This window comes from Pygocentrus nattereri, chromosome 13, assembly GCF_015220715.1.
Source record: "Pygocentrus nattereri isolate fPygNat1 chromosome 13, fPygNat1.pri, whole genome shotgun sequence".
In the NCBI taxonomy this organism is placed as follows: Eukaryota; Metazoa; Chordata; class Actinopteri; order Characiformes; family Serrasalmidae; genus Pygocentrus; species Pygocentrus nattereri.
Genome location: NC_051223.1, coordinates 15,310,220 through 15,330,535, shown reverse-complemented (window position 1 = coordinate 15,330,535; position 20,316 = coordinate 15,310,220). Strand labels below are relative to the sequence as shown.

At 37.7% G+C, this 20,316-nt stretch overlaps 1 protein-coding gene across 2 annotated transcripts in view; it reads left to right on the top strand.

Annotated features, from left to right (window-relative positions):
• Positions 1 to 20,316, top strand: part of rnls (renalase, FAD-dependent amine oxidase) — an 86,722-nt gene that overhangs the window by 7,325 nt on the left and 59,081 nt on the right. Inside the window, exon 4 of one of the 2 annotated variants that reach the window (XM_017705579.2) lies at positions 4,707 to 4,865. In XM_017705579.2, coding sequence (XP_017561068.1) covers positions 4,707 to 4,865 — 159 coding nt within the window. Of the gene's footprint in view, positions 1 to 4,703; positions 4,866 to 20,316 lie in introns of both variants that reach the window. The other variant, XM_017705578.2, reaches the window with a different exon arrangement.

The window sequence follows — 20,316 nt, the reverse complement described above, 5'->3', positions numbered from 1 at the left end:
AAGCTGTTATAGCTGCAAAGAGTGGGCTGACATCATATTAAACCCTACGGATTAAGAATGGGATGTCACTTAAGTTCATATATTTATGTATATGTGTATGTATATATACATATATATATATATATATATATATATATATATATATATATATATATATATATATATATATATATATATAAACATCACTTCTATTACTTATCAGCTTACTTGATACTACTTGGGTATTGACATCTGCTATTTAATGATACAGAATTTTTTTAATAGCCAGTATAGTAAATAATTTGGTTGGTACCAAAAAATTCTCAAATTTTGATACCCATTCCTAATAACCATTGTTGACAATTGTCACATTTCCTAGTATTAATGTATTGTTACATAATGCTTTGTGTTAGATTATTTTGTGTTTTCACTTTGAGCAGAGTAAAATTTTGTCCACAGTTCCAACTTATCTGTCTTTTTGTTTAGAAATGAAGAAGTGATTGATTTTGAGAAAGTGATGTTTGGCATGTTTTGAATATAGAATATAGTTTACCTAGGGATGTTTTTGCTTTTGCTGTGTAAAAAATTACTTTCCTTGAAAGCAAGTTCTGGTCAGAGTGTCTGTGATGATTCAGCTGTTGTTCTGACAGAATTTCTCTTCTTTGGAAATCTTTGTACGGTTTCTTAGAGACAGCAAAGTGCCATTTGGCAAGGCTCTGTAAACTGATTTATGGCCATTGAGATCATAGAGCCTGATGTTAACAGACTTCCAGACTCAGTGGATGATGTTTTGATGTTTTACATGTGCAGGAGTGAAGACAAAAAAACAGACAAAAAGTGGTAAAAGTAGCTGCTTGCATGAATTCAGTTTTAAGAGGGGCTAGACAATTAATTGTGTTTATATTGAAAAATTGAGAAAACACAAGAGTTGTAGTTTTAAACCAGCCATTAAGGGTGTACTTTGGGTACTTCTGGTGCCGGTCCCAAGCCCGGATAAATGGTGAGGGTTGCGTCAGGAAGGGCATCCAGCATAAGACTTGTGCAAAAACTATCATGCGGATCGCAAATATGATTGCCATACCGGATCGGTCGAGGCCCGGGTTAACAACGACCACCTCCGGTGCTGTTGACCAGCAGGGTGCCGGTGGAAATTGGACTACTGTAGGTCGAAGACCATCAAAGAGGAGAGGAGGAAGGCGGGTTAGAAGGCAGCGAGAGAGAAGGAAAGGCAGGAGTGTGGAGGTTAGAGTAGGGACTCTGAACATAGGGACAATGACTGGTAAAGGCAGAGCGCTTGCAGACATGATGGAGAGAAGGAAAGTAGATATTCTGTGTGTCCAGTAGACCAGATGGAAAGGAAGCAAGGCCAGGAACATTGGAGGTGGATTCAAACTGTTCTATCATGGTGTAGAGAGGAAGAGAAATGGAGTAGGGATAATCCTAAAGGAACAGCTTGTGAAAAGTGTTCTGGATGTAAAGAGAGTGTCAGACAGGATCATGAGCCTAAATTAGCCACACCATGAAGGTATTGGAAAGAGATGTTGAAGCAAGGCTAAGGCGAGAGGTTCAGATCAGTGAGCAGCAGTTTGGTTTCATGCCCAGAAAGAGTACCACAGATGCAATTTTTGCGTTGAGAGTGTTGGTAGAGAAGTACAGAGAAGGTCAGAAGGAGCTACATTGTGTCTTTGTGGATCTAGAGAAGGCATATGATAGGGTGCCAAGAGAGGAACTGTGGTACTGTATGAGGAAGTCAGGCGTAGCTGAAAAGTATGTTAGGGTGGTGCAGGACATGTATGAGGATAGTGAGACAGTGGTGAGGTGTGCAGTTGGAGTGACAAATATTTTCAAGGTTAAGGTAGGCTTACATCAGGGATCAGCTTTGAGCCCCTTCTTGTTTGCAATGGTGATGGAAAGGTTGACAGATGAGGTCAGGCAGGAGGCTCCATGGACCATGATGTTTGCAGATGACATTGTAATCTGTGGTGAGAGTAGAGAGCAGGTGGAATAGAATCTGGAGAGGTGGAGGTTTGCACTGGAGAGGAGATGAATGAAGGTCAGTAGAGACTAGACGGAATACATGTGTGTGAATGAGAGGGAGGCAGGTGGAAAGGTGAAGATGCAAGGAGTAGAGGTCGTAAAGGTGGATGACTTCAAATATCTTGGGTCAACCATCCAGAGCAATGGACAGTGTAGAAAAGAGGTGAAGAAGAGGGTGCAGGCAGGATGGAGTGGGCGGAGACGGGTGTCAGGGCTGATGTATGACAGAAGGATAGCAGCAAGAGTGAAAGGGAAGGTTTACAAGACAGTAGTGCGTCCTGCTATGATGTATGGTTTGGCTCTGTCTAAAAGACAGAAGGCTGAGCTGGAGGTGGCGGAGATGAAGATGCTGAAACTTTTGTTGGGAGTGACAAGGATGGACAAGATTAGAAATGAGCAGATCAGAGGGACAGTGAAGGTGGAGCAGTTTGGAGATAAAGCCAGAGAGGCCAGGCTGAGATGGATTGGACATGTGTTGAGGAGGAATAGTGGATATATTGGTCAAAGAATGTTGGAGATGGAGCTGCCGGACAGAAGGAGAAGAGGTAGACCTCAGAGAAGGTTTATGGATGTAGTGAAGGTGGACATGGAGATGGTTGGTGTAAAAGTAGAGGAGGCAGTGGATAGGGCAAGTTGAAGGCAGATGAGCTGCTGTGGCGACCCCTAAAGGGAGCAGCCGAAAGAAGAAGAAGAAGAAATTGTAGTTTTAATTATGTCATACTACATTGGTTGTCTCAAAGTCAATGTGAATTGGAACGCACAACACATTTTTTGTTACATACTGTGATGTAGTTCTGAGTGAAACAGAATTAAGGAGGGCCTCTAATGCTGAATTTATATGACAAGCCCCATTGCTCAGTTCTGATTTTTTGTTCACATTTGATCTTCCTAACTTGATGGTTCATATTCGTATAGGTAAGTGACTCAAATCTGTTGTTAATGTGAAGAAACCTGTGTCCTAAAATGACGCACATGCGCACATCCTAGACAATGTCCTAATGTCACGTGAAGGAACCGTCGTCAACAGCTAATGAAGTAACCAGCAGAGCAAGCCTTTGTTGTGAAGGCGATTTCATCTGAACAGTTCTCAGCTGTTCATTCTTAGAGCAAAATGAAGGCAAAGAAGTTTCAGATGTTTTTGCACCATTTACTGGCATTAACTTCAGGTTATGCAGGTTATGGTAGGAAGAAAAACACATGAATTCTGAGTGCTATCATTAAGGTCACATTACCATGAATTGGACATGTATCCAGTCTAGGACCACATATGGAAGAGGCTCAGATCTGATTTGAAAAGATCAGATTTGTGTCTCCACACAGCTCTAAAAAATAGATCGGTGTCAAATTAAGGCAAAAAATTAGATTTGTCCCACTTCAGCCATGTAATGTGAACAAAACCATTCATATCTGGTCCTAAATCAGATACGTATCCAAATCGTGGCCATGCAGCTTTAATGAGAACAATCCTAATATTTTTTTATTCAGTGTGTGTGTGCACCCTCCTTGAGTGTTATAATGTAACCTATAATCTGACCTGAAGTTATTGTCAGTAAACAGTCCAAAAGCAATGCATCTGAACATTTATCTTACTCTACCAGTGAACAGCTGAGAGCAAATTATGTTCTTGATGTCTCCTTGCTCTGCTAGGTATTTTGTTGTTCATGACACAGGTGGTTCATTCACGCAACATTATCAGTTAGGATATTCACATGTTTTAGGACACAGGTTTGTTTATAATAATGATGGATTTTAGTCCTTGTTCAGACTGGCAGCTCAAATTGTGATTTATTTTTTTTTGGCATATCTGATTTGAGCAGCACTGATTTTTTTGCAGTCTGAATGGCAAAAGAGCAAAGCCACACAACCACTTATTCCTGTGAGATTAGTCACATTTGTGTGTAGTTTCCAATCTGATTCAAATTGGATTTCTAGATATGTCATTCAATTTGACAATATATGACATATGTGCATCATTTCTATGGCAACCAGTGTGGATGTGCGAGAAAATACGACAGTCTGAACATACAAATAACTTGTATCTCTTGTATCTCTTGTAGTCACTTGTAACTCAACATCTGAATTGTTTGTCTAAAATTACCGACATGAGAAACCATTTTGATTTGCCTTACGAGGTGAACTTTAAAAAGTTTTAAGTATGGAAATTGGCAAAGCTGGCTCACTACATTCAATATTTTAGCCTAAAACCAGAAAAGATGAATGTGCTTGAAAAGATTAATTTCTTTAGCTAAATAAATAAATAAAATACCAGGTCTGAAGATTAGTTTATAGGGAATAATCACATTTAAATCACAATCCCGATGTTGCTTAGAAAAACCACAAATGATGAACTTTAGACCCCTTTAGGGCCTGCTTATTTACTCTTGTACATGCAGACCTGTTAAATCAATAACACCCTGCTTTTTTCAGCCTTTCACTTTTCATTCACTTTCTGTGATTTGATTCATAATTGTGCGAGCTACTCTTGCTTCAGGATTGTGGGAGTAGGGACAGCTAATAGCATGTGTCATTACTCTCAGCCTTCACTTTCTTGCCAGAATCAACATTTTATCTTAGTGTGACCCTCTGTGGTGTTCTCTTTTCTCCTTTCCCTCTCTCTCCATGCCTATCCATCTTTCTTTTATTCTCTTCCTCCACAACATTGCCAACTCTGCCTCTCCGCACCCAAGCAGGAGCAGAGGTGTTCTTCGGCCATCACGTCACCCACGTTTACCGCAGAGGGTCAGGCTGGGAGGTGTGCCGGAAGGGAGGCTCACCAGAGCAGTTTGATGTGGTGGTTTTAACCATGCCTGTCCCACAGATACTACAATTACAGGGAGACATCGGCTCCTGTAAGTACATTGTCCCACATACGGACACATACACAGTACATCACTCTTCTCGGTCTTCATAGGCTTTAACATTAATCAGCAATGAGTTTTTAGAAATACCGCAAATTGTTTGAGACTTACTCTCTTTTTTACAGTCCATTCAGTCGATTACAATGGTTACTGCCCATAAATTGCAATGGTCTACATGTCAAGTTGCATGTCAAACTACACAGTTACACCCTGGCTCACTTTATTTAGACAAAATGAGTATTCACTGAATGTGTTCTAGCACCTCTGATGAAGAACATCATTTACCTCTGAGCACTGAATGACTGGTCAAATGTCAGTCTTTGTAGAGACTGCTTAGTTGACAGTCACTGCCTATAATTCATATAACAAAATACACACAAGTTGTGTAGTCCTTGTTTAGGCTAAATCTGACACAGAGGGGTTATGGTACACATTGGCCAAAGTAAAACATACCAGCATGTAAAATTAGATTTTTCTATGTGACCATTTTGTATCACTGTGCAAAAATGGCTTCTTGTCAGTACTAACTAGATTTATCAGAGTAATGACAAAATGTTCCTATCCATGATCGTGGTCATTACAAATCAGCATTGAAATGTCATGTTATTAAAGAAATACAGCAGATTAAACTTCAGAAATCAACTGCACGTCCTTCTTTTTGAGCCTGTATGTGTCACATGAATATGCAAATATGTGTGACATGGATTGAAAAACTCCTGCAAGATCCGACCCAAACACCTCTGATTTGTGCTCACCCATTATATTTTAGCATGTCTTTATATATAGTGCAGCTTTAATTACTGGTTGTATTCATGGTATACTGCAGAAACACATATTATGATGAAATGTGAGGTTATTTATCCAGATACTGGTAAATACTGTCAGAATGCCCAGCCCTAGTTGACAATGACAACCATATTGGTCAGTAAAGGACTATTTAATTAAAACTTTTGAATAATTTTACCTCCTTAAAATCAGAATAGATCTCAAAACCTTCCTCTTGTCAAACACTGGTCTGTTTTTCCTTTCTGCTGGTAAGACTAGACATTCACTAACAAGCTAATTTCACTTTACTCCACGAGAATGCTGGAATCCATAACCTTGGGTGGCATGATGCTTACCGTGTTAGTATTCGCCTTTCCCTCCGATTTCACATGCATTCATGCTTCTCCTGACAGTCAGCTGATTGCTCAGTGGCTGTAGTGGGCCTGCTGTGAGCTAGCCGGTCCCACGGCTTGGTGGGCCGCAGGCTCCTTCCGCTTGCATGTTTAAATTGGTCTCCAGCTGTTTGGCTGCACTGAAGGTTTCACACGCGGCATCCAAATTGGTATTCGCTGTGTGGAGTCCTAAACCCTACATGCTTATTTGAAATGGTAAAACAGCAGTCCGAAAGGACAAATATGGAAATGGAGGGGTTTGGGGGGCGTGTAGGTAGGCTGGGGCCTCTGGGGTGCACAGGCGTTCTTGAAAACGGTGAATAATGCAGGGCGCAAGCAGAAAGTCGCCACGGCCAGAGAGCAGAGGAGGGGAGGAAAAAGCCGCATCACAAATTAGATGGTGGACAGAAAATGGAATGAGACAGCTGAAAATGGTGGTGGAATTGCTATCAGGATAGAAACGCCACTCTAAATGGTTGTGGTGTCACATGCAGGGGAGCAGAAGTAGGCCAGAGCCAGTTGGCTTTCCACGCTGTTGATACGCTCGGAAAACGGCTGCGCTGTAGCCGCTGAAAAATTCATGTAAAGTGGTCTGGATGGTGTCGGGAGGCCGTGTCATCAACATTACAGGCCATGCATGCTGGGCTTTCGACGATTGCTGAACCAGGTTCTGGAGAAATGTGGATGAATTTTTAGCGCTCATTCAGAGATAATGGGCTAAATTCGCTCCTCCTTTGGTGCTCATTCTTGGCTCGAAGTCTTTTAGAAATCCATAGAAATGCAGGCCTTGGCAGGAAACAGTTGATTTATCCTTTGGGAGGCTCCAGTAAATGCAGGGGCTTAATTAAATGGTCCTTTTGTCAAATCATAGTTATTTTAAAGCCACTTCAACAAGGCATGGCATTTTCAAATCATTTAAGTATTATGCTCTTTGTTGTTATGGCTCATTTTATTGTGAGAAACTTCATATGTTCTCAAAAAGGGTATTTGGAAAGCATGTTGAAATCATTTCTGCGACTCCCCAAACAGCATTTGTTCTTTTCTTCTTTTCTTCTTTTTATTGTTAGTAGAATATGAACATTTTCATGCATCATTTGTTCTTGTTTGATGTCATGGTTAATTAAAGCTCGAAAAAGCAGCTAAGAATTCTTGAAATATACAGAATTCACTACACATGTGTGTGCCAGGACGAATAAATAAGCAATATGAGAAAAAACTTGATAAAGTCTTGCCTTATATGCCTGTAGACCTGTGCACAGCATTGTGTTAGTGGATTGTGTTAGAAATGATGTCACCTGGTTAGAGTTTTGCAGTGGCAGAAGCTGGACAGTTGGGGGCAGCAGCCAGGTGTGCAGCTCTACTGTCCGCACAGGCATGAGAGATGCAATCTGGAAACAATTTACACCGAATCTAGATACGCACCAGAAAAAAATGACTGCCTCTCACTTCCTGCCTTCTAAAATCACCAGAGAACTTTCTTTTTAATATAGCAGCAACATATTACATTTTATATATGATGGTTGATTTTGGATTTTGTGCTGTTCTATTTAGGTTTACTTTGTTTTGTTTAAAGGTCATAGTCCTGGAAATACATCTTGCATTTACAGTAGTGGGTAGTAATTAACTACATGTGCATCATTACCATGCTCAAGTACATTTTTTCATTATTTCATTTTTTTTGCTAACACTAACAAACATGGTACTTTGAATTTACATGGTTAAAATGTGTAAATAGTTGTCCAGTAAAATATGTTACATCAACACAGTTCTTGGCAAAACAAGACAGTTTAATTTGTGTTCAAATATGTACACATTTTTCCATTTTTTCAGTCCACATTTCACAGTAAAATATCCTGCTTCTCACAACCACTTCTTTTTGCAAGGTACTGTGAAGTAAAAATGAGATTTTGTATAATATGTTCATCATACAAAAGCCTTGTAGCTCCTATTGTGTAGTTTTTTACTTCAGTTACCCTTTATATTGTGTGAAAATTTCATAATGAGCAGATCAATAGAAATGGTCTGAAATGACTTGGAAAAGTCGTTTCTTTAACTTCCATTACAAGTTCATTTTGATGATAGTAGGTTTTGTTCCAATGTTAATTAATATGCATACAAATACGATGCACATTCACAGAAAAGTCAAATCAGCCATAATGCACCTTTCACTGAATACCTCACCTAAATATCAAATGTTCAGTCATAGCACTGCAGCTGTAACTAGGCCTGGGCAACTCTGACAAACCTTCAGAATGAAAGAAAATGCTGAAACAGTGCGCGGGGCATTTTTTGAATCAGACATTCAATCTCACAGGAGTTTGGATGGGGAGAGAACTTTTATCTAAGAAATTTCCTAAACTGAACACACAAAAGGAGAAATGTTGTATGTGTTACTTAACTTTAACTCAAGTACAAATATAAATATAGCACTTGTACCTTTATTTAAGTAATATTATATTAAGAATATCTTTGCTTTCACACACGTACTGGATCTATGCACTTTGTCCACCATGCATTAAAAGGAGAGTAGAGAATATATCGTGTTACATTATGTTTCATGTATTTCCTCAAATGCTCATGGGCTGCTCTTCTTATATAGTGCTGAGCCTTATATTTAATCCCATAAGAGAGAGTAAAATGAAGAGAAAGCTTAAAACTCTTTCAAAAGAAGTTGCATGGGGAGTGAAATCCTTTATGATGCTCATCAAAGCTTCATTATGTATCATGAGGATGTATCTATGTAGGAGTAAGAAGTAGTGTTGTACTGAAGTCCTTTGTCAAGAACGTACATTAATGGTCTCAGCCTTAGCATCATTTTGACTCTGTCTTGTCTCTGTCGTAGTAAGTCTAACTCTTCTCCAGGCTCGCCCAGTGCGATGCCTCTGTCTGAAGTAATTAGAACCTGAACTTTTTCATTATTGAATGTCAACAAAACCTTCAAATTGGATAAAATAGTCCTTTTTTTTACATGTTTAAATAAATCACTTCTGTTTGAGGATATTTAGTTGATCTTTCCATGATGACAGAACTGGGTATGATTTGTTTGTTGATGTTCAGTGGTTCCAAAATTCATTTAAAAATCAACAATGAATGTATGCTGTTTAGTTTATATTCAGTTGACTGTGGCTGGTGATTCTGAATACGTTTTACAAAAGAACAAACAAAATAACTTCCATCATTTGCTTCCAAAAATTACAATGAAAAGTTGAACTAAGACTATAATATAATAATAATATATCTTGCAATCCAGAAATGTACTTTCCTGGAACAAGATTATGACATAACGGCTTTGCTTTAGGCAGTAGATCCATAGATTGGGACACAGTATGGGCCAATATATGTAATGCCTCTAAAAATCTCAACCATGAATTTATTTATTTTAAAACATGCCAGAGAAATCATTTAAAGTGAAAACGTACTAAAAGTCCTGAAGTACAATTATTCTGGGGCTAAGTCATTTCCTGTCTCTGTGCTGCTGGAGTTTATAAACACTGTGTCCACTCACTATCCACTCTATTAGACCTACCTACCTTGTTGATCCACCTTTTAGATGTAAAGTCCAAGACAGTAGCTAATCTGTTGTTGCATAGTTTGTGTTGATCATCCTGTAGTCCTTCATCAGTGGTCACAGGACACTGTTGGCTGGATGTTTTTGGTTGGTGGCCTATTCTCAGTCCAGCAGCGACCTTGTGAGGTGTTTTAAACTCCAGCTGCACTGCTGTGTCTGATCCACTCATACCCGCGGAACACACCACCACCACATCAGTGTCACTACAGTGCTGAGAATGATCCATCACTCAAATAATACCAGCTCTGTGGTTCCTGTGGGGGTCCTGACCAGGAAGGAACGGGGTAAAAGGGGGCTAGCAAAGTATGCAGAGTAACAGATGGACTCCCGTTTGTAATTGTAGAACTACAAAGTGCTGCTATAGGTGAAGTGGAGCTGATAAAATGGATAATGAGTGTAGATACAAGAATGTAATAAAGTGGCCAGTCTATGTACAGTTAACAATTTACAGATATTCAGTTCTTCCCAAGGTAGCTTGTAAGAGAACTAGTCTGCAAGTCTTTAAACAAATGCTAAGCTGTTTTACAAGGTCTCTATTGTACAAATGTGGACATTCATTAAGAATTGAAAGTTGTACAAACCGTTTCATTTGCCATAGGAGAGTGTGACGCTCAGAGAGGGGCCACGTGTAAATTATTGAGCATAAGGCAGTGCGACTCTGCTGCAGCTCTGGCTCTTCCTCTAGCTTTTCATGTGCTGGAGGGAAATGGAAAGGAAATATGGCTGTGTATAGTTTGCAAAAGGATGAATGAACTCCGTACGCCCTGCCGGGCCGTGACACGCCTGATGTAAATCAGTGCAGGATTCAGCCTTATTTGTTCCCTGGTAATATATAACTGAGCATTTTGGGTCAGTGGAGAGGTGTCTTTTCATACAGAGAGCCACTTGCCAACTCCAGCGCCAAATCTTTAATGCATTCAGCTGCAGCCAAAGCGCTATAGATCCTGTTTGCTTTTTTTCAGCAGCACCACCCCCTCCTACATACTGTTTGAGTGTTTTTAATCATGTTATTGCAAAAGTTTGACTTATCTTTTCCATCATGTCAAAACAATTTTTAAAAAATAATACTTTTATTGGCCATTCAAGGACGGTAGCCTGTATGAACGTGACATTGTATGAACATTTCATGATAAGTGGGCCAGTACAAATGATCACACTGTGATATTAAAGGAGTGGTTCAGCAAAAAAAAATATGTTTGCGTAATTTTCTACTTCCCCCAGCAGAAAAGCTTATCAACCAACACATGTTTCATATCCAAATTTTGCTTCTTTAGTTTTAAACTAGAGCTACAAGGCTAACAGTGCTAACAAACACTAGAAGTCAATAGTATCCTAAATCTTTTCTGTAAATAAATCCCCAGAACTTCTCTCAATGCACTCAAACTGCATCCAGGTCTTCTTTAAGGTTGTGCAGAGTTATCAGTGTCGTTGTTAAGACACAATACGACTTACTGGGAGCTATAAAAATGAACAGAACTTCACTTCTGCAGCAAAAAAATGGCAGCAGCCATTTCAGACAACAGATGTCTCGTGTTTGTTAGCAATGTTAGCCTCATAGGCACTAAACAAAAGAAGCAAAATTTAGACACTAAGCATGGCTTGACTGGTTGACCATCTGGGGTGAGTGGAAAACTGTGTAAAACTTTTTTTTTCTTTTTTGCCAAACTGTTCTTTTAGAGTAGTTTGAAGTTAAGAAGTGTTTCATGATGAATATATATATATATATATATATATATATATATATATATATATATATATTGTATATATATATATATATATATATATATATATATATATATATATAACAAAATATTACACAAAATCCTCAACAAATAAATATCATTTGTTTCAGTATTTATTGGGTTTACCCTTTGCTTTTATTACAGCTTCCATTGTTTTCAGTTTTCAAAGAAATCTGCAGGTATATTTTTCCACACTTACAAAGTTTTTTTGTTCCTTGAAAACTGTGTAAAACTTTTTTTTTCTTTTTTGCCAAACTGTTCTTTTAGAGTAGTTTGAAGTTAAGAAGTGTTTCATGATGAATATATATATATATATATATATATATATATATATATATATATATATATATATATTGTATGTATATATATATATATATTGTATATATATATATATATATATATATATATAACAAAATATTACACAAAATCCTCAACAAATAAATATCATTTGTTTCAGTATTTATTGGGTTTACCCTTTGCTTTTATTACAGCTTCCATTGTTTTCAGTTTTCAAAGAAATCTGCAGGTATATTTTTCCACACTTACAAAGTTTTTTTGTTCCTTGCATTTCTCCCGCTCACTATCCATGTAATCCCAAACACACTCAGTGATGTCGTCCTCTGGTTGTCAGCCCATTGTTCTAAAAACAGATGTTCTTTTTTCTTTTTTTCTCAGTAACAGCTTCTTGACAGCTCCACATCCTTTCAGACTCAGTGTCATGTCATGACAGTGTAAGGATGGACAGAAACACTTGATTTTTCTCTTCTCTCTCAAAGACGAAAGCTTTAAGCTGTGGACCTGATTGGCACAGGTTTGGTGGTCTACCAGGTGTTGCATGAGTGTTTTTCTATAAGTTTTAATACATTTTTGAGCTCCAGTTTTGGAAACTTGTTTTTTCACTTATTCTCCTTTGACATTCCTATTTTTTTTTTTTTTTTGCAATTTTAATATGTAATTTTCTACTGAGAAATATCTTCTAAAAATGAAGAACTGCATATTGCTGTGCATTAATCTTAAAGCCATTTTGCCCCTTCTCCTTTAGAAGTTCTCGTTTTAGACATACAAGTTTTTCTCATGACAGCAAAGTTTTAATCTTCGGTCAAGGCTAAATGTCTGACGTTCTCCCCAGCCCAGCTGCCATAAATTAACATGAGAGAGCGGAATGCTGCTTTTGCAAGAGTTGGCACAGTCCATTTGAATCCGAATGACATAAGAACATTTGAGTGTTCTCAGGCTCCTCTGAACTGTCTTTGTGGTGACTCCACTTTTTTGTCTCATTCACTCCAATTTCATCATACACTCCGTTTGACTCAAGCAGTGCGCTCATACACGGGTCATATGCGGCAGACATGTTGAGCTGAAATCTCGGGGGCAGATGCACATACTGGGTTGAAATTTCGCCCCCTCCACTGTGCAAAGGCAGTGCTATCTGTGCTTCTGCATCCGAGGATGTAATTGATAACAGGTGGTCAGGCCTTTTCTCCAACAATGCAGAGAGTGAGGCGAAGAGACGTCCGTTTCAAAATTAGAATGTGATCGAAATTCACTTCCAGTTTGGCAAGCACGGTTGAGCATATGAGGAACCAGTTCTGCTTTTGTGGTTAAAGAGGGAGAAGCCATAAAAGAGGAAGCTAACCCTTTGTCTAGAAAAGCTTTATGGCCTTTTTATCTGATGTTTTAGTACTATTTCCAAACGCCTTTTGAAAGATCTTATCTTCGGGTTAACTGCTGTAATACTTAGAACATTTCATCATATAATGATAGAAATGTTTATTGCTTAAGATGGTTTCAGGTAGGGTTGAATGATATAACAGAAATAAAGTATACTGTAAGATTTTAAAGGAATACCAGATGTATTTCAAAATTCTGACATGTCAAATTTCTATCCCACATCTGAACAGCCACAACACATTCTACTGATTGGTGGTGTGGGAGCTCACCAGTAAGTTGTGCTAATAGGAAGATGTGAAAAAGCCAGAAAAAAAGTGGCTGAACTTTAACACCAGTCACTCAACTTCGCTTTCTCAGATATCCTCTGACATGAGTTAGCTCTTACCAAGATCTTGCTGTGGTTTGTTGCATGTTTGTTCTACTGACTAAGCTACTGTTAGCTTGCCAAAACCATACAACCCTAAAAACCACAGAACAGGTTTGATTTTGGCTTTCTGTCACACCAACACCAGTCACTCAACTTTTGCTCTCTCAGACATTCATTTTCAGTGTCTACTCTTGTTTCAGCAGAGCACCAGTTAGTAACACTCAAGCCTGTACTGTAGGGTTTAGCACAGTTTAGGTTTGTAGTCTGCTCACTAAGCTAAAGCTGCACTGTGTAAGATTCAGGGATTTGGTGGACCTCTCTGGTGGAAATGGGTAATTGCGTGCAATCTGCAGAATTTTGTAATGTTTGGTTGTGCTTCAAACCCCCACTAGCAGATGAGTTTGATGTTGGAAGAATATCAAAAAAGATCCCAGTCAAAATGTGTCTTCTGAGAATGTAAGTGACTTATACACTGTTGTCATCATATCTTCATCAGTATGTTTGTCTTGCATTTGAGACCTAAACACTGAGCCAGATCTTGTTTTTGGTGTGAAAAATTGCAAAATCCGACTTGACACTTCTGACATTTAAATGATTATTTCGGGCCATACAGAGTGACTTGCTGCAGCACATGCATATCATATTTCAGCATGTGTTTTTTCTCCAAATTCTGTAATGCTGTTTTTGCTGTAAATTATATTTTCTATTTTAACAAAAAATTTACATAGCGCAGCTTTAACAAAATGTAAGAAAGCGTTTCATGGCACCAGAGGGGATAACAAGCCCAATCTGTGTGTAAACCTCTCCACCTCTGGACTCTGGAGCAGTGGAAATGTGTTCTTTGGAGTGACAAATCACACTCTGGCAGTCTGATGGGCAAATCTGACTGTGCTGCTGCACACAAAACAAAGTTCGTAAAGTTTGACTGACCTGAACATATTCCTGACTTCAACCACATTTAACACTTTTAAGGTGAATCAGAATGTCAATTGAGATCCACACCTTCTCGTCCAACATCAGTGCCTGGCCTTGCAAATGCTTTTTTGACTGAATGTGCACAAATTCCCACAGACCTCTTCCAAAATCTTATGAAATGGCTTCTCAGAACAGTGGAGACTGACACAACCACTAAAGGAGAGCCTGTTCCATATTAATGCCCATAATTTGGTAATGGGATGTCCAAAAAGATCACATATGGGTGGGATGGTCAGGCGTCCACATACTTTTGGCTTTATAGTGTATTTTGTCAGGCCCTGTCAGGCTTAGATAGCAGACCTCTCTAAGAAATGCATGGATATGGGATTTTCAGGCTAATGCTGATATATAAACATTACCAAGTATAGGATATAGGACTACATCTACCTAGATTAGTGACACAGAGAAATGTAACATTTCATTTCTGTTTATACAGGGATATACATTCAGTAAAAGGCCTAATATGCAGACACTTTAACACAGTAACCTAGTGTTGCCTAAATATTCTGCTATGCCAGAGTTGATAATAGATACAAAGTCAATCTAAACATCGGTCTGATGCCAATATATTTTTAAGCATGTATATGCCCATGCTGATTTGCTTATGATACCATGCATCCCTGTTTCGATTAGGGGTAACTCCAAAGTTAGAACTAAAATTAGGTTTATGTTTTGGTTTGAGGTTAAGATTAGTGCGAGTCTTCCATGTAAAGTTACATTTAAGTCCAGTTGCATCTAATAGATATTCATTTTGAATGTAAGGCATTGTGGGCATGTACAAAACAAAATCTGTGTTGCCCAGATTTGTTTTCTAATTATCTTCAGTTTCACTAACCCTTTATAATCAGTCTGATGATTCGTAGTATTAGATGTGATTACTGTTTTTATTACTTCCTGATAATCATCATTTTACAACAGCAGAGCTAAGTGGGCCAAAGTTGACTTTGTCCTTCCAAGCCATAGATGACCACATGTAATGTATTTGTTTGAAATTACAGCCTTTGCCGGGCTGGGAATCATAAACCCTAAATCACTCAGCTGCTTTTTACAGGCTGCTTACGGGTTCAGTGCATTTAAGCATCTCCAAAGTAACACATTATATTTGACGATGAGGCGGAGGCATTTTACTCCTCACTCTTGCAAATAAAAAGATGCCAAAAAGGGTTTGAAACAATGCTATAGACAAACCACTTTTGATTCCCGAAAGATTCTTCACTAACACTTTCTATGAATACCATGTCACTGTGCACACATTCATAACACATTATAATGTATACATAAAGTGTTATAAACTTGGCTATAAATATTTTAAGGGGTACTTGTTAAAATGCATTATAGACCACTTTCAAGGATTTGTTTTTTGATCATAATATATGGACTTTGCCATACTTTTCTTTGTTATGATTAAGACCACCTTTATTAGAGAAATAAAAATATATATTTTAGATTATAAGTCAGCTGTTACTCTTTTCAAAAACTCATTATTTCCAAAATTGTTACCAATGGATATACAACATTTTGTAATAAAGATCGTAAATCATAAAAATGCAAAAAAAAAAAAAAAACATCTTATTGCCCTTTTTATTGTGTAATATGAATTGTAAATATGATGTTAATGGTGCTTATTTCGTATTGTCAGTGCAAAAGAAAGTCAGCTTACATAGTGCACAATGCCTTGGCTACTCTTATTTGTGACTTTATTTATACCTCACAAACACAGCTAAAGTCCTATTTGAGCTGGTTGAGTTTTATCAGAGGAGGTTCAGTAATGTAATCATGCATGATTTGATTGGCCGATTTATACGGGATAAGGAATCGATGTAATTTCCCCCAATTACACCAACGTCGTCACACAGATGGTTTATTTTTTTGCATTATGCGATAGGCACCACACTTCCAAACAATAATACGTAATAACACATTAACACAATCATTTGTTTGGCTAAATGGCATATAGACTAGCTTTAGGCTGGTAGTGTGGCTTCATTCAACTTACCAAATGCCATCCAGCAAGAGAGAAAACACATTCCCTTGCAAGAGATACAATATATTTTCTTTTCCTCGTAATTCAGCCGTCACACAAAATCTTGTGGCTTTCAGCAGTTTTGTTATGAACTGGAATTGGATCAAACCACGCTTGTCTTTAGGTAAAAATAAAACAAAGGAAAAAATGGAGGCACTGTTTTCATTACCCGGTTTTGTTATTATATTACTGTAATTAAAATCAGGACCTTGTCTGTAACCACTCAAATCAGAGCACCTCCCCAGGTAAAACTAACCCAGCTTAAACGGGGCTATATTTATTATGACTTGGTCATAGCGTCATTTATTCAACAGTTAGTTCTGGCCACACAAGTTGATTGGTTGAGAAGGGTTCTAACTGTGCTGTTTCACCATAACATCAAAGGTTTTTCACAAACAAAATCACTCCGCTAAGACGCTGTTGCTAAGCAACGACTTTGATAGGATATGCTCAAGCCGTTTGAACGTTTTTACTTCTTACTTCTTTACAGAAAATTGATACTTTGAAGATTCCATTTGACCCACAGCCGAACACACTTACAAACTTCTAATGCATTATGTTAACAATACAGAATGCATTTTAAACATAACTATTAGCAGTGTAGTGTAGTTTCATAGATATTTATAGGCATGTTTATAATGAGGTGTTATGAAGTGCTATGATTATGTTCATAGATTCTTATAGACAATCAGTTCACAGAAAGTGTTGCCAAACTTTCTGTAAAGAACAATTTGTAACACTTTCTTTGAAGCCATATAAAAGCAATTTTAACACTTTGTAACTTGGTAATAATACTTAAGCATATTCATAAACTCTATCAGTGCTCTAATAAAGCCCTAATAAGTCCAAATATGACCAGAATACATAAGTGGCATCTAATTAACACTGCAAAGGGTCACTCTGCCAACTGATCCTGGAATAGTAAAAGATATACAGTATACGTTACAGCACAAACTGACACATACATAAACTGCACATGGCATAGTTAACGCTTAACATGCACTAACCAGTGTTTATAATTTTTTATATTTGTTATATTTGTTAAAAAGTATTATAGGTGCTTTCTAATTATGCACAGGTCATTATCTGTTTAAAAGACATAATAATGGACACTTTTTATACAGAATATTTATAAGCCATTAAAGAATTAATTGTAGTACATTATTTCAGCCTTCTGAAGCATTATTAGCATTATTAGCGCTTAAATATGCTCACAAAGCTCAAGAGCACATTTATAATTGTTGAATGTAACTGAGGGATGTGGCTTTGGATTTAAAGCCGGCTGAACATAGTTTTAACTCTGTAATAAAGGTGATATTAATTACAGTATTACACTAATATTTTTTTAATATGTGAAGCCCATTCCCAACGTATCACAAAAAAGTCAATGTTTGAAAAGTTTCAAAGTGTAAAGAACCTCTGAAGAGCCCAATGGAAAGGTTTATCAAAGAACCATACATCAAAGCTAGAACAATTTTGGAACCTTCATTCATTCATTCATTAATTCATTTATTTATTTAAGTATGCTGATTTGCCAGACAACTGTCCAGAGGTTCTGTAGCCGTGAACTCCAGTGCCAGTTCCATTCGCCCTGTGGGTCACGTGTCCCCTCGGCCGCTGAGTGATGGAGAGCCCACACCCTTTCCTATTGTCCAAGCCTTTACTTTTATTTCCTGACCACTTCAGCCCACTCCAGTACTGCTTGCTCGCACTAAACTCCCAGAGCATGTGGGCTTTTTTCGGATTACGTCATTTTGCAGATATTTGAATGGCTGTTTTTTTTTTTTTTTTCTCAGCGTAGCTCCATGTGCCCAACAGTTAAGCTGCCGCTTTTTCCTCGTCCCCATTCTCCTGTTGGCCTTGAAACTCTGCTGATATTGAGAAACATGATTCTTAGTTTGTAATGAAATTAAAGCTCTATTTTTGGCAAGCTCACTCTCTCATGTGGTAATCAGTCTGCCTGGCTGCGTTATTCGATTTGGGGCTCTACTATAAGAGATAAGTACCATACTTATTGTTTTTTCTGGGTCTTTTTTTTTTATTTAAAATTTTTTGGAAGTGTCTGGTTACTATTTAAAAGCGGTCATTAATCAGCGGATATTAGAACAGGTATGATGGGCGCTGCCATATAGTTAAAATGTAGCCCCATTCTTTCCCCCCCACCACCAAACATAAATATCCAAGCATATCATTTTGCAAGCGATTACCTCGAGCTCCACTCCATGCTTTTGGAATACAATTAATGTGTCGAGTTACATCATCTTCCTCTGAGTTAAGGAGTCTCTTTTTGTCTCCCATCGAGTGTGTGGCTGTCTGGTTTTGCTGCTTTCAAGTCTGCGAGTCTGGCATGATGTAATCCCTTGTTCTGACTCCTGACAGAGACGCATGGCTTGTTTCCCCTGTACTGTCTGGGTGCTGGCTTCTAAATGGATGCTCGCTCTCTCTCTCTCTCTCTCTCTCTCTCTCTCTCTCTCTCACGAGTGTTGTGTGCACTTCTCTTAGAGGAACTGAGAAGACGAACCATGTAGGTGTTTTTTTTCCACCTTTCTCTTTATAATTAGGTCACTTGCCTTGCAAAGAACAGTGTGTAGCTCACCATTGACACCCCACAAGGAGCGCTTTGATTCTTTCCTGGCCGCCTTGTGATGAAGTGTCGGCGGTTTTAGCCTCAGTTTGTGTATTTTAGATAGAAATGTATGATGACGTGTTTACATGAACAGAGGAACAGAGAGGCACATGGTGTCTGATGAGTACAGCTTGCATTTTGCATTACCTGCAGGATAACATTATAGTCATGATGACCAGCTAATGCAGGTCTAAAAGGAGCTCATACTCTCTAAAGATACTGGAAACGATTTAGTGATTACAAACACATGCAGTCCTATGCAAAAATCTGAACACCCCTGGTTAAAAAACAGAGATCAAACTTAAATACGGCATCATTCTGCAAAATTTAGAACACAATTTCTATTTTTTACTGAGCATAGCATGTTGGAAAAACAAAACATTTTTTTAAATAGGCCATAACGTTTGCACAAGCCACATTTTATGTATTTTATCTTTTTCAGTATTTTCTCAGTAAATCAACAGTAATTGTATATTAAAATGTACAGAAGTGTGTTCGAGAGGTGCGCCCAAATCTTTGCATACAACTGTACCATTCATGCTGTGCATTAGGTTTATTAGGAAATATCTGTGTGGAAATAATTTGAACCTTAATAAAGTAATAATACTTATTAAATATACAACAAGCTAACAATTGGCAGTTGGCCAATTTATTTATTACAATTTATAGTTGTATGCAAACATTTGGGTGTGAACACACTTCTTCACATTTAATGCACAATTACTGCTTATTTACTTTATTTAATATGTTGGGAAAAAAATAAGACATAAAATCTGGTCTGTGCAAAAGTTATGGTGCAGTTTCCATAAACTGTTTCATTGTTTTAAATGATAAACTCGGTAAGTAAATAGAAATTGTGCACTAAAATTAACAGAAAATTGGAGTATTTATGTTTGTTCCCTGTAGAGGATGTTCAATTATTATAACTGAGAATGTCATTTGACTGGGATTGTTGAATCATTCATGACATACAAAATGTGAGCGACTGTATTTGCATACTGCTACTATTTCTAAACCAAAATACCTTTGTGGAATTATGCATAGCTATAAATGTGTCTTGGTTAGTGAAATCAACTCTTTGAAATGTTTTTTGAGATGTTTTAAGAATATTATTTAAGATTACTTCACTTTTTTTTTATTTGTACAGCCAAGTTGTCTTATTTTATTGGAAAATAGTTTTTACCTGATTTTCTAGTCTCTGTTGCCAGATTTTCTGTTAATGCAATAAGGCAACTATTATTAGAAATATTAGATAGTTTTACTTGATTTATGATCATTTCACATGGCAGTATACCATGTTTTGCCGTGTGTGA